General features: G+C 41.3%; 1 protein-coding gene across 9 annotated transcripts in view; it reads right to left on the bottom strand.

Moving 5' to 3' along the window:
- The window catches only part of cacna1g (calcium channel, voltage-dependent, T type, alpha 1G subunit), a 685,429-nt gene that overhangs the window by 81,156 nt on the left and 576,854 nt on the right, over positions 1-27,419 (bottom strand). For all 9 annotated transcript variants that reach the window (XM_068057908.1, XM_068057913.1, XM_068057914.1 and 6 more), the window contains one exon: positions 961-1,112. In XM_068057908.1, coding sequence (XP_067914009.1) covers positions 961-1,112 — 152 coding nt within the window. The remainder of the gene's footprint in view (positions 1-960; positions 1,113-27,419) is intronic.

Genomic DNA, 27,419 nt, shown 5'->3' with positions numbered 1-27,419 from the left:
ATCTGGGTGGGGAGAGGGACTGGGGGGGTGATCGGAGAAGAAGCCAGTGACGAAGTGTTTCAAAAGTTGCCAACACTGCATTATTCAGTAGATACCCCTTTAGAGTCAATAGACTCCTTCAGAATAATTTGTACTATTTACATGGGAATTACTATTTACAATAAAAACAAGAAATGCTGGAACCACTCAGCAGGTCTGGCAGCATCTGTGGAAAGAAAAGCAGAGATAATGTTTCGGGTCAGTGACCCTTCATCGGAACTGACAAATATTAGAAAAGTCACAGGTTATAAGCAAGTGAGGTGGGGGTGGGGCAAGAGATAACAAAGGAGGTGTAGATTGGACCAGGCCACATAGCTGACCAAAATGTCACGGAGCAAAGGCTGAGTGGTTCCAGCATTTCTTGTTTTTATTTCAGATTTCCAGCATCCGCAGTATTTTGCTTTTATTTTTCTGTTAGTTTACAATGTCAGTGGCCAAGAGTTGCATTTGTGCTGCCAGTCAGCAAGAGAGTTGCCAATGTAGATGTCCAACAAATGTGGTGTCCCTCTTTTCTTCAGTTTTCCAATTGATCAGCTCTCTACTCTTCAGCATTGTGCTGTAGATATGAGTGTCCAGCAATGAACATAAACTTCAACACACTCATATCAGCGGTCACCTTGCCAAAGATATCCAGTAGCAATGCCACAGTCCAATATTATGAGACAGTTATGTCCCACAAACTCTTACAGCAGGATAGGATGCATCACCTCGAGACATCATCAAGCAAGTAATAACACCATCAGGAGAAGAAGTCCTGACGTACGAGGTGAGTTGCAATTTGTTGGCTCTGGCCATATCTCCTGCCAACTCTTACTTGCTTTTAAAAGCAGTCAGTGTTAAGAAGCTGGAGGTGGTCAGCTTCAGACCGTGATCAATGCAATTTTTCTGTTTCTGGTTTGATTACAAAATAATCACCCTTACCTTTGGCTGCCGATAATGTTCCATTGCCATGGTGATTACATTCAGCCCAATCACTACAGTGATGAACAAATCCAAGTAATGGCTTGTGCACATTTTGTGGATGAAAAGCCGAGCAGGAGAATAGTCAGAGTAATAAGGTTTACACTGCGCTTCTAAATGGAGGCAAGACATTAAACAAAAAACATTTAGGTTTCAAAACCATGATATTTTCTTCAAGTTGTTATTTTGTCATGCATAATTGAGCTAATTTCCTGCCAGAATAACTCCAGTATTTATTCAGTGTCAAAAGCAACCTGCAGAAAACAGAATGGCATCCGTCTCTTGTAATTCAGATCTACAAAACACATCAGTTTGGCATCGCAGGAATCCATTAAGGTCTGTTGGTGATTACAAGTGACTTGAGTTCTGGGAGGCTTAGCTCCTTGTGTATGTTTTAAAGAACCAATGCCACAAAGGTCCCCTGCATTTAGCTCCTTGTCTCCCTACCTCAGTGTTCAAAAGCTTAGGATCAATTCATAAATGGATGATCCAATAGCTTAAGCGACTAATAACTTGAAGAAGGTGTCCAATCCCACCCAGGAGCCATGATTTGAAGTCACAAGGCAAGGTGATATCTTACTTTGCTCACACTTACTCAGTAATTAAGAACTTCTAACTCAGACTGTCAGAAGTCATGTTACTTGAGCATACTGTGCATTTTCTTTTAATCACAGTCATTAGAAAATGATGTCAGTCACAGATCATGGTGTAATCAACCAAGCTTAAAATAGGACTAAGAATGTATGCGGGAACATTACATTAGTGAGTCTAAAATTATTCGTATTGGGTTGGGCACCTTGCTTTTGTGATACTTTGTGTTTGGTGGAAATAAAACTTTTCTCACATGTACCGAGCAAGAGACATGTGTCCTACCAATTAATGTCAGTTTTCCTCCATTTGGGCATACTATTTAATTGATTTGCTCCATTTTTTAAAAAAAAGGTCTTCTGCAAAATTCTTGCAAGTCCCAACACTCAGTAAAGCACCAAGATTGACAGGATTGTTCTTTTGACACTGAATGCCCAAAGTGATGATCATGAGTAAGGTGCATGTATAATTAGTCTCCAATGACACCTGACTACAGTCTGTTAGCTTTGTGAGGCTTGCAACACTTCAAACAGCAGCACTATAATTCAGTTAGCTGCATTTTACAAGGGACTGCTCAAGACAATCATGGGCAAAATATGCAGAAAGAGTAACTCTGCAAAATGCATCATCACCAAATATCCTTCTGAAGTTAAAATGAAAATATCTTTCACCTTTTGTTAATCATAAACATAAATTGTTTGAATGCACCTTTTTTTCCTCACTCCAATTTAGAAGCTCCCTCTACAACAGATGGAGTTAATTTACAGATCAGCCATGATCTAATGAATGGTGGAACAGGCTCGAGGGGCTGAATGGCTCACTCCTGTTCCTACGTTCCTAACACCTTTTACATTTTCCTTAGTGAGCAGAGTGGGAGGGCACAGACTAACTTACCCCTTGGTAACATTAATACTGTTCCATAGGTAATCCACCACAGAAACTGTCAGCACCGGAGATGGGTTTCTCCCTCCCCCCAACTCCTTGCCAAGATGCTGTGGTCAAGACTGAAAAAACCTGATGCACCTCATACTCAACTGATAATGTCAATGGAGGATGGGGTTCAACCTCAGATCTTCTTGTTGAGAGCCTGTCTATCTAATATTATAATGACTGAATACCACAAGTATCATGTCAGGAGTTGTTGGTAATGGCCACCTGACAACAGAGGTGCCACAGCTTTAAATTTCAGAAACAGTCTAGCTACAATAAATTATATTAAACATCTTCAGAAATGAAGACAACATGTATCCTGATCTAAGGATTGGCATGATACATCTAAAATAGTGACAAGAACAAAGTCAACCTGCAATAGGCACTGGGGGTAATTTTCACCATCATTGCCTGGGCAGTAAGCTGGCAAAGCAGATCGCCCCCCATTGTAAACCCTGCCCGATTTTCATTCCATAGATTACAATGGGCAACAAACCCACTTCTCTTGCATCATGTTGTGTATTCACAAAATAACCGTGTTTGCCAATTGTTTTTGGAGTTAATAATATAAAGGGCTTGGCATAGTTTCTCAATTTGCATCTAGCAGGAGTTTCAAATTGTGCATTTCATTGTTTGGATGGCACAGACCAACATAGATGCTGGTATTCCCTTCCATTACCCTAACAATGCACTTCAGAAGAGCATCTTGGTGTTCCAATAGGACATTTCGGTAGTCCACACTCTGGGGTAGAACTTGATTTTGGGTGATAATGTACAACGGTGATAGCGAGTCGCCAGCCTGATTTATATCTCTCCCAATTTTTACTTTCATTGACTTGAAGAGCTATTTCTCTCAGATTTGGGATTCTCAAGGAACAATCTGCAAATCTCCAGTCAGATAAAATAAAAAGGAAGAAATGCAAGTTGCAAAAAAAGGCTTTGGATTGGGGGAGAGCCAATTTTCGTAAAATAAGGAAGGATCTGGCCAAGGTAAACTGGAAAGAGTTACTTGTCGGGAAATCTACAGAAGAGCAGTGGGGGGCATTCAAAAAGGAAATGGGGAGGGTACAGGCCCAACATGTTCCCTCTAGGGTAATAGGTAGGAGCAACAAGCCCAGAGAACCATGGATGACCAGAAACATTCAGGGTACGATGAGAAGGAAAAGAGAGGCTTTTAGCAAATACAAGGAGAGCAAATCAACGGAAGCATTAGTGGAGTACAGAAAGTGTAGGATGGAGCGTAAGAAAGCAATTAGGAGAGCAAAGAGGGGATATGAGAAAGCACTGGCTGGTAAAAGTAGGGAAAATCCCAAGATATTCTATAAGTATATCAATGGGAAGAGGATAACCAGGGAAAGAGTAGGACCCATTAGGGACCAAGGGGGAAATTTGTGGGTGGAGCCAGAGGACATTGGTAGGGTGTTGAACGAATACTTCACATCTGTCTTCACCCAAGAGAATGAGGATGTAGATATGGAACTCAGAGAGAGAGACTGTGAGGTTCTTGAGCAAATTGTCATAGGGAGTGACAAGGTATTGGAGGTTTTGGAGGCTTAAAAGTGGACAAATCTCCAGGTCCAGACGATTTGTGTCCCAGGATGCTGTGGGAGGTGAGGGTGGAGATTGCAGGGGCTCTGACCCAAATTTTTAATTCCTCTCTGGCTACGGGGGAGGTGCCAGAGGACTGGAGAACAGCTAATGTGGTCCCACTATTTAAGAAAGGTTGTAGAGATAAGCCAGGGAACTACAGACCAGTGAGTCTCACGTTAGTGGTAGGGAAACTATTGGAGAAAATTCTGAAGGAGAGAATCTATCTCCACTTGGAGAGGCAAAATTTGATTAGGAATAGTCAGCATGGCTCTGTCAGAGGGAGGTCATGCCTAACAAATTTGATAGAATTTTTTGAGCATGTGACCAGGTGTGTAGTTGAGGGTAGTGCAGTTGATGTAGTTTACATGGATTTCATCAAAGCCTTTGACAAGGTCCCACATGGGAGACTTATCAAGAAAGTAAATGCACATGGGATACAGGGTAACTTGATAAGGTGGATTCAAAATTGGCTTAGCTGTAGGAGACAGAGTGATGACAGACGGCTGTTTTAGTGACTGGAAGCCAGTGTCCAGTGGCGTACCACAGGGATCTGTGCTGGGTCCCCTATTGTTTGTCATTTATATAAATGACATAGATGACTATGTGGGGGGTAGGATCAGTAAGTTCGCTGATGACACAAACTTTGGCCGAGTGGTTAACAGTGAGGTTAAGTGTCTTGGGTTACAGGAAGATATAGACGGGATGGTCAAATGGGCAGAAAAGTGGCAGATGGAATTTAACGCTGAAAAGTGTGAGGTGCTATACATTGGAAGGAGTAATGTGACACGGAAATATTCAATGAATGGCCTGACACTGGGAAGTTCCGAGGAACAAAGGGACCTTGGCATGTTTGTCCATAGATCTCTGAAGGCAGAAGGGCAGGTTAATAGGGTAGTGAAAAAGGCATATGGGACACCTGCCTTTATCAATCGAGGCATAGATTACAAAAGCAGGGAGGTCATGTTGGAGTTGTATAGAACTTTGGTAAGGCCACAGCTGGAGTACTGTGTGCAATTCTGGTCGCCACATTACAGGAAGGATGTGATTGCACTGGAGGGGGTGCAGAGGTGATTCATCAGGATGTTGCCTGGGATGGAACATTTAAGCTATGTAGAGAGGTTGAATAGGCTTGGGTTGTTTTCGCTGGAGCAGAGAAGAGGGGTGACCTAATCGAGGTGTACAAGATTATGAGGGGCATGGACAGGGTGGATAGGGAGCAGCTGTTCCCCTTAGTTGAAGGGTCAGTTACAAGGGGACACAAGTTTAAGGTGAGGGACAGGAGGTTTAAGGGGGATTTGAGGAAGAGCTTTTTTACCCAGAGGGTTGTGACGGTCTGGAATGCACTGCCTGGGAGGATGGTAGAGGTGGGTTGCCTCACATCCTTTAAAAAGTACCTGGATGAGCACTTGGCACGTAATAACATTCAAGGCTATGGGCCAAGTGCTGGCAAATGGGATTAGGTAGACAGGTCAGGTGTCTTTAATGCATCGGTGCAGACTCAATGGGCCGAAGGGCCTCTTCTGCACTGTATTATTCTGTGATTCTGTGAAATGCAAATGCTGGAAGTCGTTATTAAAAGCGGAAAATGCTGGGGAGGCATAGCAGGTCAGTCAACTAAAAAGGGTAAAACCTTTGTTTTCGTTTCAGATGCTAACTGATTTGTTGTGTATTTCCTGCATTTTCTATTTTTCTACCTCCTGTTTCTGCAAACACCAAACTGCTAAATCACACCTTTGCCTCTGCCTTTAATTCTTATTAAACACATTATTCTCTCTCACTCTGGTTATTCCCTTGGTGTGGCCCTCATCTCTGCTCCCTCATGTCCAAGGGATGCAGATTTGATAGTCTACGGTGGACAACTGGTTTAGCCATTCACTGCCAGATCTGGTTGGAGCACATAAAGCACTATCGGGCCCTGCACTCCTCTGCCAAAACTACTCACTATTCCAGGCTCATCCTGGAGTGCAAAGATAACCCCTCGCTTCTCTTCTCCACAACCAAACCGTCTTTGTAAACCCCTCTCCCCTGCCTCCTCCACCCTCACCTCCAACAACAAGTATGAGGAGCTCATGGACTTCTTTGCCACCAAGAATGAGACCTTCCATTCAGTTGCTTCTGCCACTTCCCCTACTCCCTTAGTGTTGTATTTGACCCTGAGGTGAGCTTCCAATCACATATCTGCTCTATCACCAAGACCTCCTATTTCCACCTCCATAACATCACTTGACTCCACCCCTCCCTCAGCTCTTCCCCTGCTGAAACTCTCATCCAGGCCTTTGTTACCTCTAGACTTAACTATTCCAATGATCTCCTGGCTGGCCTCCCATCCTCCACTTTACATAAATGTGAGCTCATCCAAAAATCTACTGCCAGCATCCTAAATTTTAACAATCACCCGATCAACCTTTAACGCTTTGCTCACTGACTTCATGGGCTAAAATTCTCATCTTCGTTTTCAGATCACTCCATGGCCTTGCCCTTCCCAATCTCTGTAACTTCCCCCAGCCATACAAACCTTCACATTCTCTGTCCTCCTCCAATTCTGTCCTCTTGCACATCCCTGACTTTAATCGCTGCACCTATGGTGGCTGTGCCTTCGGCTGCCTAGGCCATAAACTCTGCAATTCCCTCCCTAAACCTCTCCGCCTCTTTATGACTCTTGGGGCCTTGGTGATGCTCCTTAAAACTAAGTTTTTGGTCATCTGTTTTAATAACTTCTGGTATAGCTTGGTTTCAACTTTTGTTTGATGACGCTCCTGTGAAGTGCTTTGGGATGTTTTGCTACATTAAAGGCACTATATAAATGCAAATTATTGTTTTAAACTATTGGCAGATTCAGGCATTTCTCAAGATAAGCAATTTCTTAAGTATTTAGAAAAGTAAATTTTGATCTATGCTCTTAAAATATTTATGATACCTCCAAACTTAAGTCCTTGGAGAACTGGAGTGACATAGTTAAGCATGTCCAGTGAACTAAGCCAAAATTTAATTAACTTGTAATATTATTCCCATAGGAAATATTATATGAAAAGACTTTATTTCACATGGGATCAGAGGTGAGCTAGCAAGATGGATACAGAACTGGCTCGGTCATAGAAGACAGTGGGTAGCAGTAGAAGGGTGCTTTTCTGAATGGAGGGATGTGACTAGTGGTGTTCTGCAGTGATCAGTGCTGGGACCTATGCTGTTTGTAGTATATATAAATGATTTGGAGGAAAATTTAGCTGGTCTGATTAGTAAGTTTGCGGACGACACAAAGGTTGGTGGAGTTGCGGATAGTGATGAGGATTGTCAGAGGATACAGCAGGATATAGATCGGTTGGAGACTTGAGCGGAGAAATGGCAGATGGAGTTTAATCCGGACAAATGTGAGGTAATGCATTTTGGAAGGTCTAATACAGGTGGGAAGTATACAGTAAATGGTAGAACCTTTAGGAGTATTGACAGGCAGAGAGATCGGGGCGTACAAGTCCACAGATCACTGAAAGTAGCAATGCAGGTGGATAAAGTAATCAAGAAGGCATACAACATGCTTACCTTCATCGGTCGGGGCATTGAGTATAAAAATTGGCAAGTCATGCTGCAGCTGTACAGAACCTTAGTTAGGCCACACTTGGAATATTGCGTACAATAATGGTCGCCACACTACCAGAAGGATGTGGAGGCTTTGGAGAGGGTACAGAAGAGGTTTACCAGGATGTTGCCTGGTCTGGAGGGTATTAGCTATGAGGAGAGGTTGGATAAACTTGGATTGTTTTCACTGGAACGACAGAGGTGGAGGGGCGACCTGATAGAGGTTTACAAAGTTATGGGTGGCATGGACAGAGTGGATAGTCAGAAGCTTTTTCCCAGGGTGGAAGAGTCAGTTATTAGGGGACATAGGTTTAAGGTGCGAGGGGCAAAGTTTAGAGGGGATGTGCGAGGCAAGTTTTTTACACAGAGGGTGGTGAGTACCTGGAACTTGCTGCCGGGGCAGGTGGTGGAAGCAGGTACGATAGCGACGTTTAAGAGGCATCTTGACAAATACATGAATAGGATGGGAATAGAGGGATACGGTCCCCGGAAGTGCAGAAGGTTTTAGTTTAGTTAGGCATCATGATCGGCGCAGGCTTGGAGGGCCGAATGGCCTGTTCCTGTGCTGTACTGTTCTTTGACAAAGATTTCATTTGGATCAAACATCAACACAAGTAGAAAATTTCCTTCAACCAGATCACTGACTTACATTGACTTGAAACCTTCTAAGTTGAGTTGGGAAAGTAGCCAGCCAGGTTAATGTACGCCACATGGAGCTAAGGCTTCCATGATGGAGTTAGAGTGACATAATCTCTGATATCCTGCATGAATAATAACTAATAACATGTTTGTGTTGGGCATTCACTACATGGCACTGACAATATTCATTGCTAACCAATGGGGTGGCAAATGCTTTATAATGGTGCATTGTTACTATCTGTAGGTTCCTATTGGAATACAAAACCAACATTTTAAAGTGGATTGTGAAACTGGACTATTCCACAACTTTTTGCAACCCTCTTTTGCCACCCCTTTTCAATTTGAAGGAGTATGGTTGGTCCTAAGGAGACTCAAATAGCAACAAATGAGGGAAATTGACTAAATTAAAGGGAACAAAATCAGTAAGCTTTGCACTAAGTAGTAGTTTTACCCAATACTCCCATTATATCTTATTCTTAAAGCTTGCCTATACTTTAAATCTTTCTGCACAATGTGCTTTGATTTACTGAACAGTCCCTTCAATCATACCTAGAATTGTAATTAGTATTTTCAGATGGCAGATTCTTTTCTTTGTAATTCAACAAAGTGATTGGCTAACCAGAAATAACTTATAAACTTAAGCAATCCAATCTAATGTTTTGAAAATCTAACATGCTGATCATGCAGCTGGATACCATTAATAGTAATTTTTTTCAATTTTTAACAGCGGAATATATCTTCATGCAGTTGGTAAAGCTTAGATTATTATAAGACAATCTTCATGGACAGTCTTTAATAAGGAGGCATGGACCTTTATCCATTTTAGGCGATTGGTTTCACCCCCTGTCTGAACAGTGAATCAAAGAAAAACACTTATTTTGAAACATGGATGTACCAAGTTCAGTTCAGAATTGCAATGGTCTCTTTAAACTTCATCCACATCATTTTTTTCCTGACATTTATAAAAACAAAAGCAAAACGATCATGCTAGAATTTAAAAATCACTAGTTAGGCCTCAGCTGGAGTATTCAGGACAATTCTGGCATCACACTTCAGGAAAGATCTAAAGGGTAGAAAGGGTACAGAGGAGGTTTACCTGGATCTTAGCAAGGATGAGGGACTTCAGCTATGAGAAGAGGTTCGAAAAGTTAGGACTGTTCTCCTTGGAACAGAGAAGGTCATGAGGGGACCGAAGGTTATGAAGTGACCTAATAGATGTTTCCAAGATGATGGTACGTTTTGATAGAGTAGATCAAGAAAAACTATTCCCTCTGGTAAGTGTGCCAAACAATCTAGGGGAGAGATGAGGAGACCTTTTCTCACTCAGAGAGTTGTTGGGATCTGGAACACTCTATCTGAAAAGGTGAAGGAAGCTGATTCGATAAATCATTTTAAAAGGGAGTTGGACAGGTATTTGAGGATGAGGAACTTACAAGGTTACAGATAAAAAAAGGGGTGCAGGACTAAGCACAACAGCTCTTTCAAAGAGCCAGAATAGGTAAGATGGGCTGAATAGCTTTCAGTGCTGTAAATCTATATGATTCTATGAACTTGGGGATAAGGTTAGTCCTTGGTGGTAGTGCAAGATGGGCAATAGCGAATCAGCAGACTGTTTTAGAAAATCGCACAGGGTGAAAATGGCTACCAATTCACTATTGCCCATTAATTTTATCCCTTTGTCTTAATGGGAGCTCATACCCAATTGCTGTTGCTTTTACCTCCTTTTTAATTTCCCTTTAACATCCAATATAGTGGTGAGGTTGATGACCTGGATATAATATCATGCAGTACTGTATGAGGAGGAGACAGTAAAGATGGCTTTAGTTGATCACTTTGCTTGTATCATGTTATCTGCCAACCAATAGTAGAGAATTATTATTGAGATTGCATGGCCAGATGACCCTGTTTTCTAGAGGAGGTGAAAATGGAGTCAAAAGAGGAAATACAAAAACAACAGTCATTTCCACTGCAATGAATTCATTAGGTAGACATGCTTTTAATACTTTTGGGTTGGGTTTCTCAGGGCTACCAGTTTCAGTATAACTTGGATACCCCTCTTAAATTGCATACATCTTACAAGACAGCCCTGCACCATTCATTCCCTTAGCGTTTTTGAGTGACACTGCTTGTCAGTGCCAAATTGTGGGCAGTTTTATACTATGCCCCTGCACTTAAAAGGAAGATTGCCCAATTATGTAGAATTGTTAGAGCCCTCAAAAGGAGGATACTCCCATGCCTGTTGATCCATGCTGGTTACTTGACTGTGTTCTATGTTGATTAAAGGTCATTATGCTGTTCAAAGAAACAAAGAAAAACCATCCAATTGAAGTGGTCATGGGTTTAACGAGACCATTCTCTACTTGCAATTCACCAATAATTTTTGACAGTAGCCCATGACTCCTTATAATCTGTTCAGCAGTTAAAACAGCAAACGGTTTAGTCTTGGGAAATACAGACAATTTCTGTGCCTTTTGTCACACATCAGAATACACACGCTGGCACAGCTGACAAAAAATTACAGAGAACAAAGAGTGGGGATCAGATTCTGAGACCACGTCCAGGTCCTCAAAACTCGACTGGACTGGATTAGACTGACTGACATCAAACCTAACAAGTAATCAAACGCTAGAGCATGTGGCCTGGAACAAGTGGGGAACAGGAAACAAATCAGCAAATAAAAGTCACACAGTTCATCATAACATACATGTTGGACACAATCAAGCTGTAAACCCAGCCATTCGACAACAAAAATTGGAATTTGACATTTTGACTTGATATTCTGAACACATTTATGTGAAATTTGGCTCAGGAAAAGAGATAGAGAGTTCAGCTGCTCCCCTTCTATAACCATCGGCAAGAACAGTTGAATTCACAATGTAAACTGAAGCAGGCTAATACTACGATAGGGGTTTTACCCAGTTCTTGCTCACTGCTTCTTACACTGTGAGAGAGTGTACCACCATTTACTTGGTGAACAGGTACATCTGTTGCTTCATTGAGATTTCAAAGGATCTTGCTTTGTGAAGGTGATGGGGTGGGGGGGGGGGGGTACGGGGGGCGGGAAGTGCATGGGGAGAATATGACTGAACTCTCTACATAGTTTTCCTCAGACTCAATGCAAAAATTAACTAATTCGAATCTCCTCGATGGACTAGCTGGAAAACTTTAACTTTCAATATGTGTTCAGGGTACATCATCAGAATAGGGACGGCTCATTTGCTTATTGCGTGTGTCAGCAGCCAGGTTAGTTGAAAATAATAGAGGGAACAGTATAGTTTTAAGATTACGGCTAATTTTACAGCTTTTTGGAGCAATACATGAGCAAAATGTCTTTTTCGACCCATGAAATCCTTCAGTAACATTGCACCCTGTAACATGCCATGATAGAGACTAGTGACTCTAACCACACAAGTAATCCTTGGAGCCATAAACATTCAACTCAGGATGGCCTGAGATTTTGTGACTGTGTGATGTGTGTCTGCATGCAAGCACCTTGGGACGTTTTGTATGTTAAAGGCGCTATATAATTGCAAGTTGTTGTGTGGGTGAGGGACTCCTCTGTTACATGCTTAGAGTGCTGCTTGTTTGTTTGTGGATACTCAGTCTGAGAGTGTTTGATAAAACCTGGACTCCAGAATGCTTCAGAATATGATTTAGAAAAAGCCTCAATCACAGTCCATCATTGTTCTGCCAGACAGTAAAAGAGTGCTGAATGTTAGCTATTTCTTGATTGTTGATAATGTCCTGACCCGTCTCTTTTCTTGTTTCTTTCCTTACAGTTCTGTGCAGTGTACTGCATTTTTCTAGGTACCTGAATTTTTACTGTTGTTTCTCAAAAGCTGAAAAAATTCTACCAAAATAAAACAGGCTTCTTTGGTTATCACCTAAACATAGCAGATGTACTTGGCATGAGCCAATGCATATTAAATACTATACTTTAAAAGCCTGCCAACGGAAGTAAATCTATACCTTATAATATGTAAAAATGTTCTGTAGGTGTAGGAATTTACAATGTAAATGTAACTTGGGCAGTATATACCAAGCTTTGACTTGTTCAGCATGTAATGTTCTGAAGGCTTTGGGGAAAGAGACATGTGCATTGATAACAACAAAATGTGTTAGTGTCCTTACTGGCAGTCCCTAGTTTCAAAAATCATTAGTACACATTTGCAAGGGGATATTGAAACATTGCAACACGACAGACAGTTGAACAAACTATGAAGAGTCGGTACAAACACATATTTCACACAGACAGTACTAAATAATTTTTAAAAAATGACAAACACACATGGAGACAAACCACAGTGGTCTTTCTGAGTCTGCCTTTGAAGAGTGGGAATTTTTGGAATGAAAAAATGGAAGTAAAATTATGAGAGCCTTATATTTTATGCTGTTAGGGATACTATTCAGCTAATGTAACTGGGAGGTTGGGGGAGTGTCCCCTATTGGAATTTGCCTTCCAATGAGGGGCTTTTCTTGCCCAGTATGACTGTGCTCAGGTTTAAGAATCACAAATTTGAATTAAGTTGACAGCAAACACTGCTTGATATCTATCCGAGAACAGCATTTTACTTAGACTGCAACATTTTTGAGCTATTAATTTGGACAATAATGAACAAAGAATTTTAAGGTCTGTTTTTAAATTACAAATTGTGGTGTAAAATTCAGCAGCAATATCAGGTACTGTCAATAAGATTATCAACAGCAGCTGCAACCAAAAAAACAGATTCCTACATTTGGCAAACCTTTTTTTTTAAACTTGCGTTTTATTCAACTGTACTAATTTTAGAGAGATTTTAAATAGGCTGTATTGACTTAAACCTGGGCGGGGAGTGAGGCCATAACAATGATTTTAGTAAATTCAATGGTTTTTATGTTAATTGAGTCTTCCCCTGCTGAATAAAGACAAACTCCACGTGCTGCTACAATATCCTCTGAGACTAATAGTGTATGAGTTTATTTGTGTTTACTTTAACATGAACACTTTGTCATTTGTTAGCAGTAATACAATGCTGCATGCATGCTCGATAGCACAGGACTCAACTTTATATAGCATCAGCCTAACTATTAGTTAGAAACTGCAGATTTATCAATGTTTAACATATTCTTCTTGCACCGATTAACACAGCCCTCAATCACAAGAAGCTAACGCCTGGAATTTCTGTGGGGGTGTGCCCCCAATTTCAGAGGAGAAACGGTATGGATGGTTATAAAAGTGATTCCTCCTGATTTCCACTGAAGTTACAGTGGGATGGGGTGGGCCACCCCCAGGGGAAAATCTACCCCTACTTCCTTCCTGAGAAAATGTAACCTGGCAAATCTATTTTGTTTGGGAGAATTGGAAAGAGCTGGAAAGGCCTGTGTGTCACAGTAACATCACATAAAGACCAACAAGATGAGATTTGAGGCATCTGTTTACAAATGAGAAAGGATTGGCTAAGAGTTTTTCCCAAAAAATGATGACACTTTATAATGGGAATTGGCCTTCAAGGTTCCAAACTCAAGTGTCTCACTGTAGGCAGGTCACAGTGTAGTGCCTTAGGAGGCTTCACCGAGGTGTAGTGTTACCTTGCTGGGTATCACCTCTGGCAACAACCCTATTCTCTTGACATCAAGAATCTGGCTGGCTTGCCTTGTGATTGTGTTTTGTTTGCTTGGGGAGCTGTTGGCAGAAGTACACAATAACTTAATACGCTGAAGAAAACCCTGAGAAAAACGGTTAAAAAAAAAAAATTATTGGACTTGAATCCACAATTGAAATGAGAATATTCTGATTCATTACTGCACTGTTTCCCAGGTTGCGACTTTTCCAATTAACGCTGATTAGCCGAAACATACAACAAAATCAGAAATATTCCAGAGAGAGCTTTCGAGGTTTGAGCTGAAATTCCTCAAACTGCTGAGTGTTTTTTTTGTTGTGAAGGGAACAGGGAAGGATGCAGCTGGGAAGGGTGAAATTAATACTCAATTTTCCAGCAGAGCTATAATTTGTAATATAAGCCATGTTGAAAGTCAACAAATCTAACAATCACACAGCTGCCTTATTAGATTTAATAGACATTTAAAAGTTAATGTTTACTTAAATGTTTGCTGAATAAAATCCAAACCTATTCCCTACTTAAGAAGAAAGCTCTTTGCTGCACAACTTTATTTCATAAACTTTTAACAGTGTGTTTGTCATACCTTATGCCCTATTTACACCGGGGTGTCACAGAACGTTCAACCATCTGAATGTGATTTTGTCAATCAGATGCTTTGGGTCAGTGAGGGACATCTTCACAAACAATGATGTTATCAAAGTCTAATATCAATGTCCATATTACCTGCTCCGAACGAAAAGGACTTATCGCCATAGGCCACAGGAATAACAGAGAGAGAGAGCTCCTATTTATCGACTACCGTTAGATTAAATGCTCCAGGGCAGGTTAGTGGAAAATTTGTTGGGTGAGATTACATTTGAATCTGGTAAGGGCTCCACCTCAGAGTAAATTAACTCATGTATTTCTGTATTTCCAGCCACAGCTTTGTGTCATGGTGTAACCCCAAAGCTTAATCTCATTGATAAGGCATCAGTTAAGTGTGAGTAGCTTCCACTTTGAAATTTTCTCTGTCTGTGCAGCAACTAAGGGCACCAATCATTTCACGTCTTACTTGAGGTCTTCATGATCTGTGCCTAAATATGTACCTGTATCATGAAGTTTCAAAGGCTGGAGGTTGCTTGGGACTTATGGAGTATCTCAGTATACCATAGTCATTGCAGGTAAAGTATTATCTGGAGGACGGCAGGTCAGGGATAAATCATAGAGGCATGAAAATGAATGACTATTTTAATATATAGAATTCTTCTTGATCACCTTTGGCTATCGGGAAGGGAATTATGCAATTTTCCTCAGGAGATTAAATGTGTGGAAAGGGCAGGGTAGATTGTACATGGATTATGGAAAGAGCAGCCCAGATGGGCCAAATGGCCTTTTTTCTATACTTTTTATGTTCTTCACAGAATCATAGAATTGTTAGTGCAGAAGGAGGCCATTTGGCCCATCGTGTCTGCACTGGCTCTCTGAAAGAGCAACTCACTTAGTTCCTTTCCCCTGCCTTTTCCCTGTAACCCTGTACATTCTTCCTTTTCATAGAACTGTCTAATTCCCTTTTAATTGCTTCAATTGAACCTGCCTCCACCACACTCTCAGGCAGTGCATTCCAGATCTTAACCACTCTCTGAGTGAAAAAGCTTTTCCTCATGTCACTTTTGCTCCTCTTACCAAATACTTTAAATCTGCACCCTCTCATTCTCGATCTTTTCATGAGTGGGAACAGTTTCTCTCTATCTACTCTGTCCAGACCCCTCATGATTTTGAATACCTCTATCAAATCACCTCTCAGCCTTCTCTTATCCAAGGAAAACAGTCCTAACTTCTCCAATCTATCTTCATAACTGAAATTCCTCATCCCTGGAACCATTCTCATAAATCTTTTCTGTACTCTCTCCAATGCCTTCACATCTTTCCTCAAGTGCAGCGCCCAGAACTGGATGCAATACTCCAGCTGAGGCTGATCTACTGTCTTATACAAGTTCAACATAACCTCCTTGCTCTTGTACTGTATGCCCCTCTTAATAAAGCCCAGGATACTGTATGCTTTATTAATCACTCTCTCAACCTGTCCTGTCACCTTCAATGACTTATGCATAGATACACCTCTGCTCCTGCACCCCCTTTAGAATTATACCCTTTATTTTATATTGTCTCTCCGTGTTCTTCCTACCAAAATGAATCACTTCACATTTCTCTACATTGAACTTCATCTGCCACCTGTCTGCCCATTCCACCAACTTGTCTAAGTCCTTTTGAAGTTCTACACTATCCTCCTCACAGTTCACAATGCTTCCAAGTTTCATATCATCTGCAAACTTTGAAACTGTGCCCTGTGTCTAGGTCATTAATATATATCATGTGATGAAATCACACTGCGAAATGGAAACATACTAATTTCGTCATATCGAACACTATTTGAACTTTTACTGGACATTGACCATAAATTGTTTAAAAAGACCGCAGAGCTGAACATCTGAAAACATGGCTGCTAATTCTGAGAGATATCCGAATAGAGACACAATAGAAGCACTCCCTGATTTAATTGGCAAGATTGGGCTAGGCAACTGTGATGATCCACATCTTGTCTATGTAACAGCCAGCACTCCATCCCGCCCACCTCACCCCCCACCCCCACGAGTGTGTCTAGTAAGCTTTGAAGAATCAACAATCCTCCCCAGAAGAGGCTGTTTCAAACAAACAGCTGGTCACATGACCAACCTGCTGGCCTACCTGGTAATTGATTGAATTGCATCTTACAGGGCGGTTTGGGGCAGACTTCAATTGAACTTCACGAACAAAGCACCCCTCTCTCTCTGTCTCTCTCTCCAGCAAAGTTGCAGGTATCCACAGAAGCAGCTTAAGAGAACTTCTTCAGCCTTCTGGTACCAGCAAAACAAGTTTGAAAGTATGCACTGGGCCCCAACGAGAACTGCAAGACTTGACTTCAACCAAAGACTTTACAGCAAAATTAAACCCAGTAATTGAATTCCATCCACTACTCCAAACCTTCCCCTTTTAATTCTTTCTCCCCCTCTATATCTATTTGTGTGTGGTTTTATCACGTATGCATGCTAGTGTGCTTGCGTCGTGTATTTTTTTTTAGTACTTTTAACTGAGTTAGAGTGTTAAGGCTAATAAACTTACATCTTTCCTGTTTAAACCTAAGAAAGCCTGTCTGATTGATTTGTTTACAATTACAATTAGAGACCAGTGAGCAAGGACTCACTGAGGTGAAGCTAAAAACATTGTGTTTAAAACCTTATTAAGGCCAAACCAGGAAAGGGGCGAGAGGGGACCCTGAGACCCCTTCCTCACTTGGTTGTAACAATCAGGAAAAGCAAGGGTACCAATACTGACCCCTGGGGAACTCAACTACAAACCTTCCTCCAACCCGAAAAACAGCCATTAACCACTACTCTTTGTTTCCTGTCATTCAGCTAATTCTGTATCCAGGTTGATACTGTCCCCTTTATTACATGAGGTATTACTTTGCTCACAAGTCTGTTGTATGGCACTGCATCAAACGCCTTTTGAAAGTCCATGTACACCACATCAACTGCATTGCCCTCATCAACCTTCTCTGTTATCTCCTCAAAAAACTGCAGCAAGTTAGTTAAACATGATTTCCCCTTAAGAAATCCATTCTGGCTTTCTTTAATTAACCCGCATTTGTCCATATGACTATTAATTTTGTCCTGAAATATTCTTTCTAGAGGTTTTCCCACCACTGAAGTTAAACTGACTGGCCTGTAGTTGCTGGGCTTATCTTTACACCCTTTTTTGAACAAGGGTGTAATGTTTTCAATTCTCCAGTCCTCTGGCACAACCCCCAAGTCTAAGGAAGACTGAAAAATTATAGCCAGTGCCTCTGCAATTTCCACCCTCAATTCCCTCAGTTTCCTTGGATGCATCTCATCTGGTCCTGGTATTTTATCCACTTTAAGTACAGACAGCCTATCTAATATGTCCTCCTTATCAATTTTATGCTATGCTATGCCCTGTGCCTCCATGCGTAATACCCCTTTATGGTCCCTAATCAGCCCAACTCCTCCTTTTACCACCCTTTTACTATTTATATGTCTATAGAAAACTTTGGGATTTCCTTTGATGTTAGCTGCCAGTCTAATTTTCATGCTCTGTCTTTGTTTCTCTTATTTGCTTTTTCACTTCCTCTCTGGACTGTCTATATTCAGCCTGGTTCTCAATAGTATTTTCTACCTGGCATCTGTCATAAGCACACTTTTTCTTCTTTATCTTAATCTCTACCACTTTTGTCATTCAGAGTGGTCTGAATTTGTTTACCCTACCTTTCCCCTTCGACGGAACATACCTTGACTGTGCCCGAACTATCTCTTCTTTGAAGGTAGCTCATTGTTCAGCTACTGTTTTTCCTGCCAACCTTTGACTCCAATTTATTTGCCCCAGCTCTTAAATGTAAACAAGGTGCTCACTGGAATGCTGTTTGTTAGCATGACCTCTTAGATCCTAATAACAATGGGCAGCGGGAGTGGGGATTGATTATAGTCCTGACGCTGATGTTTGAATAAATAACAATCGTGCAACACCCTGTTACTCGATGGAACACTACAGGTCCAATTTTGTAGGCAGCACTGAAAACACCAACTGTAGAATACAACTGGTCAGGGTTGAATAATGCAGACTGCAATATTAGATCAATGTCCTGGAGATTTTCTTTGATTACCTTGGGGAATTAGGGAGAAATTTCATAGTCAGAAGGTTAGTAAATTGGATACAGTCCATGACTGCATAAAAAGTTGGAAAGAAATGTCCTTTTGTTGTGCATCATTTTAAAATGTTTTTATGTTGACATGTGAATTTGTACCGTTGGCTAAATTAAAGAGCATTCAATGATCAATTCGAATTACATGCAGCAAAGAGACTGAAACATTACCTAATAAGTATAAATAGTGGCTCCGACATGTCAGACTGGACTGGAAGGCTGAGAGTCCAGCTTTAAATCCTGTTCTCTGCTGACATGTGCATTTGTACTTTCTTCACAGGGCAAGTTCCAATTTTGGCAAACTTGTTAGACACAATCCAATGGGGAAAAAAGGGAATTAAATGGGGGCCAAGCCACTCTAGCCCGACCTCCTAGTGGATCCAAAAGTCATACATTGCTTCATTGGAGATGGGTCAAGTTTGCTTTTTTATATTAATTCCCAGGATGCAAGCATTTCTGGCAAGTCCAGCCTTTATTACCCAACCATAGTTACCTTGAGAAAGTGGTGGTGAGCTGCCTTTTTGTGGTGGGAAAACCACTTCAGAGTGTTTTGATACAACTGACTACTGGAGTCACATTTAGGCCAGACCAGGTAAGGATGGCAGGATATCTTCCCTAAAGGACATTATTGATTTTACTACATTCCGTCAATTCACAGTGGGACTGTAAACTCACATTGTCTAGATTATTAGTCCAGTAACATAAGCACTACATTACCATAACTTTATGGTTAGGGAAGATATTCTTGATATGAGAGGCACAACTGGGAGAGGAGATGAAAGGAAATTCTCTATTTTATTTAATTACATTATCAATCTAATACGGCAACTGTCTTTTATCTGATGAATAGACTTTATTTTATTTAGCCAATTCCATCCTTCACCTTTCACTATCAATGCAAGGTCTTTTTGCAAGAACAGCTCGACCCAAACTTGGACATCTTTGAGGAGAGTTTCTGATCCTGATTTTACAACAGGCATTAAAAAAAAGGAAAAGTCAGACTTATGTAGATTTAAGATTATTTTTCTCTAATCTATGTGTGACCTTTTTAAAGTATAACTTCCATGGTCTGAGTTGGAACTATTTTCACTCTTTTACTGTGGTCCATCTCACATGCTAGCCCCTAGCACTCTCTGCACCCACACATATGCTATCATTCTCAAGTGCAAGTGTCTTGCAGATGAAGATTGTCACAGATCTCATCTCTGTGCCTGTTGGGAAATACACTTGAGCACGATAGGAAGGAATCTCCCTCCCACAGGCAATTCAGCCCAGTTTTCGCCTCCGAGTAAGAAGGTTGTGTGTTCAAGTCCCGCTCCAGAGACTTGCGCACAAAATCTAGACCGTCCAGTTCATTACTGAGGGAGTGCTGCACTGTCAACAGTTCTGTCGTTTGGAAGGAGGCCCTGTCTTCCCTCTGAGATGGACACAAAAGACCTATGGTTCTATTCTGAAGAAGAGTAGGGGAGTTCTCCTCGTTGTCCTGGTCTATATTTGTCCCTCAACCAACATCACTAAATTAGATCATCTGCTCATTATCATGTTGCTGTGTGTTGTGTCTTGCTGGGCGTAAATTGGCTGCTGCATTTCCCTAAATTATAGCAGTGACCACACTTCAAAAGCACTTCATTGGCTGTAAAACACTTTGGGAGGTTTTGAGTTTGTGAAAGGCGCTATAGAAATGCAAGCCTTTTTTCTTCTTTTATTCAGCTTCAGAGATTTACATTGAAGTAAACAGCTTAATCTAGGTTTTGATGTGAGCAGCTTAGGCAAAGAGGGCGACTCTCTCATTCAGGGTGCTCAGTGCAGACCGGAGCCCTGCTTCTCCCAGGCTGTGAACTCACTGGCTTTGGCTGCGTCATAGTCTGAGTGCTCAAGAGTGGACAACATTTTCATGGAGCAGGCAGGTGCAGGGCCTTTTACCGAATTATAATGATAAATCTAAACAGAAACTAAAAAGACCATCATAAGTCTGACTTGCTTTCTGTAAAATTGCTCATCATTTCCAAGCGATTCAAAAAGAAAACATTGACGGGCTCTCTCTGGAATGTGTTACAGGTAAATATGAAGTTTCGGTATTGACACAGGAAAGAAACAGCAGAAGATAGGTTCTGGAAAAGTCACAAGAGCAGCGATAATATAGACAGGTAGAGAAGCAAAGAAGGTAACCTACACTTCACTAAATACTGTCCTGCATTTAGTTAGTTAATGGCCATTTCTCATGAGGGTTTACAGATCATTCTATTTTAATGGTGAATTTGGTGGTGCATTTATCAATCAGTCACTGAAATAATGCTCCCCAGTAGATATGGTATGAGCCTACACCCCTCTGTCAAAGGTGTAGCTAAGGCAGGCACCCTAAGTGTGATCCGGTGTCAGATAATAAAAATTAGCAATTGATGCATTCAAACATCATGTTAGGAGGAGAGGGAGGAGGAAAATCACTGCAATGGGACCACGCACCAATTACAACACAGTGGGAGAACACATGATCAAAACTTTAACCCAGATGACACTTGAGGCTAAGTTCCCTTGAGGGTTCTGATTTTCCAAAGTCCTGCTGGGAGACCAGGGTCTCACCTACAGTGGATTGGAAACTTTGGTGTGATCCATCGCTGCTTCAAGGACCATCTCAATTCTACTTTGCCATCATCAGAAGATCAAGGCCTATCTTTCATAGCATTAGTACATATCCAATTATTTTTTAAATGTGATGACCCCACCACCTTCTAGGTGAAAAAAATTCTCCTCAGCTCCCCTCTAATCCTTACTTTATAAGTATTTCATTGGCTGGAAAGGACTTTGGGATGTCCTGAGGTGGTGAAAGACACTATTTAAATGCAAGTTCTTTCTTTTTTACACTTACACACAATATTTTCTATTGTAGCATTACCCTAGGGTTAACCACAAATCTTTTTCATTTCAATTTGCTTCCTGCATATGACACAGATTCTTTCACCATCTCTTGGATTTTAGACATTGGAAGAATATTCACACTATCACACCATGGGTTAGGCTCTAACTCTGGGGCAGGTTTATTAATATTAATAGTTAAACAATAGCAAGAGACAATATAGCAGCTTGCACTATTCTTAATAGAACTTATCATTCATACTCCCTTTCACATTATAAAATAACAAGAAGTGCAGCAATTTGCTAACTCTACTACATAGAAATGTAGACAAGGATTGGTTGGGCTAAATGGACTGTTTCTGTGCTGTGTAGAAGTTACAACATGGAGCAGGCCATTCAACCTAACCAGTCTGTGTTGGACGTCAGCACCGCACCCAGGGTCAGATCTGGGAGACCACTGAAGTGGGGAGAGCACTGTAGCTGAACCCAATCTTGCCTTCACCCGACATCCACATATGTTCAGTCATAGAGTCATACAGTTATACAGCACAGAAACAGGCCCTTCGGCCCATCGTGCAATAGAAATGGCAATCAAGAATGGGAACTGGAGCTGATTTTTGCCCTCCCCAGCCCACGGGCGTTCAGGGTGAATAACGTCCAATGCTTCAGCTGAGATCAGCTGGGATATTCTGCAGGCGAAGACTGCCCGTTGACAAATTATAGGATACACTGGGCCTAAAGTTCCTCGGGGGCTTCCTCCAGTCATCAGCTATATCTCAAAAGAATAAAAGAGACCTGATTTTTCTATTTATTGGGCACAATGCTGAGAAGCTCAAAGCTTCTTCATAGGGGCAATTTTAGACAACTGATATGTAGATATTACTATGAATGAGCTTCCCTCATGGAACACTGAACCACTGAATGCAGAATATTTTTAGCAAATGCTAAAAGCAGATTTTTAATTACTGATAGTTTCTCCTCTTGAATGTTCTAGCAAACTGAACATTAAGTATTGATTCAGTGCACAGTCTGTGATTTTCCTCTTCTTTGAAGTGACTGTCAACATTGCAATCAGCAAGATCCAGCCTGAGAATGATTCGTCTTTAACAATTTAACTTAGTTGTCACTGACTGTGGATTTGTGTAGTGTATTGAACAGACAGCTTAGCGGGGGACAGAGTTGAACATTATGCTTCACATTAGAAGTTAGAGCAAAAGAGGAAATGTGGCCAGACACGAGACAGGCACGTCGCATCTCAATACATCGTCTCATGCTGGTTGAACTTTCCAAGGTAAGTTCCTCCAGCATTATATCTACAAGGAGTCAACATTGTAACATGAGTAACCCTTTAGTTAAGCAGCTGGAAAACTGCAAGACTGCTAAATTATTTTGAAATAGCTACCATGCCTTTCCCTATAGCTTGAAGGTTTTGTTCTTTAACTGTTTCATGTTACTTAAGTAAACACTTTAATCTGTGCAAGTTTAAAACAGCCATCTCGATCCACCACTTTTTAAATATTCACGTTTACAAGTTACAGTTTATTTTTAGAAAGAGAAGAGATTAGCTATTCAGGCTCCAAGTCTGCTCATTTCAGTTAACAGTGGAAGAGTGAAGGAAAGAGAGCAAGGTGCAGAAAGTGTGAGAGGATGGAAGGAGACACAGACTATAGGAAAGCTGAGCTGACACCACCAGAAAAGAACCGACCATAGATAGAAAGGAGGAGGAGGCATGCAAAGCAAAGTGACGACCTTTGAGCTGCAGGCAAATCAAATTACATCATGTCCCGCTGAAGCACCTTTACTCTTTGAAATGGCGAGAAAAAGATAAACTTTTACATCTCGGTTCAACAGTGTCAAAAATTGATTTAATATCGATGCAAAACTACCTGTAAGACTACAGTATACTATAAAAAGATAGAATTTTAATTTTAAAAGAATTTATCACCAATGAAAAGTGGTTTGCTGTGTCTGACTACAACAAACATAGCATTGTTGCCTCTATAGATTAACTGTCACAAATGTGACAGTCCATGTCCTATGTAAATATTAGAATGTATAGTGAGCTGTTACACCTATAGCATGATCTTTATCTGTATTTCTCAAGGGGTATTTGACAGATTTTAAACTCTGGCCTTTTTTGCACTGTTTGACTTATTGGATCCTTGAGTTACAACCTTGAATACGACTGCTTCAGTACTGGAAGGGGCCCTTCAATTCCTCATACAGTAAACTGTAGTAAAATCACTATGGAAAGGGACAAGGCACAAAACAATCTGTCAACCCATGTGTGAGGAAAAATCTAATGGAAGCTTTGGGATAAAGATTGCTAATCGACAAACATCAATTATCTGAAGCCATTTTACCCAATATCTGTTATACTGGATCAGTCTACGTCCAGGCACTTGACATAATGTGATGCAGGTACCTACCTATTGTGCACACTCATAAAGATTCATAAACAGTTTTGCAAGGGTGTGGCAGCAAATCTGAATGAGCCAGGTTGAGCCGAAACATTTTGGTGTTAAAGTCACGGTACACAAGGCTAAAGACGGATACATGCTGTGAAGGCAAAACACATATTACCTCAAGATCCAGGGTCATAGCTTTTTAATTCAGACAGCCTGACGTTTTGAACAGGCTCTGCGAAAAACTTCTGAAATATGAACTTGACACCAAAGACATTACAAAAGGAGCCATTTCCACCCCTCCCCTCCATCTACTTCTGTTGAATCCCAGTGCCTATGGTCCCTGTAGTACCCGAGTGTCACACTGGTATTTGTAGTCCCAGAACTATGGTGGTGTCACACTATTATTTCTGATCCTAATCAATCCAAGTGCCACAATATTATTTGCCTCTGCCCTATTCTGGTGCCACACTGTTATTTGTCCGTGTACTATCCTGCTTTTTTCCAGTGTCACACTGTTACTGGTGGAGTTAAACTGTTTTTGTGACCTCAGCGCTATCCTGGTCAATAAGATTCTCTCGACATCCTCGAAGGGAGTGTGCTGTGATTCATTGCTCTGGGCCTGATCTTCACAGGAGTTGCAGTACATGACTTTATCCCTGCTGCCTTTTTGAAGTATGTCTGTTAAAAGCAAGAGTACTGCCAGGTTTCTGACTCAACAAATTTCTGCAGCTCTGTTTGGACTCCGACCGAATCCTTTCAGACGCTGCAGATTTGAAGCCAACAGTGCCCGGATTTCACGTGATGCTGTTTTGTTCAGTAAAAGATGTTTAATATTAGCTGTGAATGGGGGTTGGTGTGCCTAAAAGAAGATTTATCTCACACAGCCAAGCCTGGTCGTAAAGAGATGAAAATTCTTCTAAATGGTTGGAATATCACAGGCTGGGAGAGTGTAATTTATTTATTTAGAGATACAGCACTGAAACAGGCCCTTTGGCCCACCAAGTCTGTGCTGACCATCAACCACCCATTTATACTAATCATACATTAATCCCATTACCCTCTCATGATTTGATTTGATTTAGAGATACAGCACTGAAACAGGCCCTTCGGCCCACCGAGTCTGTGTCAACCATTACCACCCATTTATACTAATCCTACACTAATCCCATATTCCTACCACATCCTCACCTGTCCCTATATTCCCCTACCACCTACCTATACTAGGGGCAATTTATAATGGCCAATTTACCTATCAACCTGCAAGTCTTTTGGCTGTGGGAGGAAACCGGAGCACCCAGCGAAAACCCACGCAGACACAGGGAGAACTTGCAAACTCCGCACAGGCAGTACCCAGAATTGAACCCGGGTCGCTGGAGCTGTGAGGCTGCGGTGCTAACCACTGCGCCACTGTGCCGCCCACATCCCCATCTTCCCTCAATTTCCCGACCTATACTAGGGGCAATTTATAATGGCAAATTTACCTATCAACCTGCAAGTCTTTGGCTGTGGGAGGAAACCGGAGCATCCAACGAAAACCCACGTGGTCACAGGGAGAACTTGCAAACTTCGCACAGGCAGTACCCAGAATCGAACCCAGGCTGCTGGAGCTATGAGGCTGCAGTGCCAACCAATGCACCACTGTGCCGCCCTTATGTTACCATATGTGCTCCAGAGGTGCACAAGTTGAATTATTACCTCATGGAAACCACCATGTTTAGCCATGATGGTCTGGCCATCCTGGTGTGGGGCAAACGTGATGGGCCAAGCTGTTTTTTTTCCCGACCTGTCAAATTTATATGTTTGTACGCTGCAAAGTGGCTGAGGGTTAGGAGGTGTGTATAGTGGTCTTGGGTACAGGAGAGTCCATAATTGAGGAAGTTATGTATGGACTATGGATGGAGCAGGTTTGACTGATTGAGTGACTTTTTCTTTTTTCCAGTTTTCTTGTGTTGCCATTACTCTCATGGTTTGGCTATGTCTGACTTGTATCAGAAATTAATAGTTCTGATTTTTTTTGCTTTTACACACGAGTTAAGTTCAGGCATTTGCTTTGAATTACTTCATGTGATATACTAATTTGTGGTATTGTTATTGCTAATTGGATATCTTTGAATAAAGAATGGAAACAATTTTATTAAATTCAGACACAAACTCAAAAATAACAAACCTTAATGATTACAAACATGTTCTGTAGGAAATGACTTCAGTGGGGCAGAACTGCACTGAAGAAAAATACCCTGAAACCACTTTGCTTTCAGAAACTGAGAAACAAGTCATATCTGATCAACCAGCTATCTCATGCTCATCCAATTTTCCATCCTTCTCATCACCTGAGGTTGTGGATTTATGCTGGGAGTACAGTTCAATGAGTATGGGGCTCAGCAAGGTACCTCACCCAGTTGTCTAATCTTCATTAGTGCTGGGAGGGTACACGATTATGCTGGGTATCACAGCCAAGCTTGATTCTGTCCTAACCCAAATCCCACACTTTCAGCTGGAATCACTGGATAGTTATCAGGAGCAGAGATCCTGACTGCTTTGTCTCCTCCCTAACCCAAGGTCATTGAGGCCAATTGTAACCCCCATAAAACTGCCCTGGCTGAGATTTGCTAACTCTGTAGACACTGGAGATTGAGCTTAGAGATTTCCTGGTCTACAAGACTTTGTTCAAAATTGAATTGAGAAATTACCAGATGAACTGCTGGGTAGAACCCTGCACTTACTTAATTTTGTAAAAATGCCAATTAATTTCCCCCCAAAAAAGTAGGGGAAACTTCTGAAACACTGTCACTTTAGGGGCCTTCCACATTCCCTGCAGCTGGAATGACCAACATTAAGCTTTTAACAAAATATTGTCCCTACAGGAAGAATCTGGCAACTGGCCAAGCAAAGTGATGCACAGCCATCCAACTAGGGGTGAAGCCATCTAAGCAAGGCCAAGTGCAGAAACTAGAAACAAAACAACACAAACTGCAGCAGCCACAACTAACTGCAATTCAGCAACTACAAGCCTGTCTGGGCTTGACATGTAATGTCGTGCAGAGAATCGTTTTTTGACAATGAAGAAAGAGGACCCTTACATTTCCAGTTTGGAAATATAAAGTACAACCTACCTACCCTATGAAGTAATTTTAAAATGGATCCGGAGAAATATATCGTGAATACAGCATGATGTAAAGCCTTTGGGGAACAGAACTTGAAATGCTATGCTAAGCTAACAGACAAACACCACCAATATATCCCAGTGGTATATTGAAACATATAAAAATACCATCTACCCATAAATAGCAGTAGAATGGCATACCAGTATATAACAACAGGTCAAGTAGCAGGATATCATATCATACTCTGAGAGGTTTCAAAACAGATTTTCTAACTCTACTTCCTCCTAGCATAACCTGCAGCAATTTGGTGGTGAGCTTTAGACAAGCTGTTTTCACTGAGCATGTGGGAGAGATCAATATTTCATAAATTTATCGATCCCACCATTGGTGGAATCCGTTA

This window comes from Heterodontus francisci, chromosome 26 (assembly GCF_036365525.1).
Source record: "Heterodontus francisci isolate sHetFra1 chromosome 26, sHetFra1.hap1, whole genome shotgun sequence".
Lineage (NCBI taxonomy): Eukaryota > Metazoa > Chordata > Chondrichthyes > Heterodontiformes > Heterodontidae > Heterodontus > Heterodontus francisci.
Note: the sequence above shows the minus strand (reverse complement) of the source record. Positions and strands in the feature narration are given on the sequence as shown.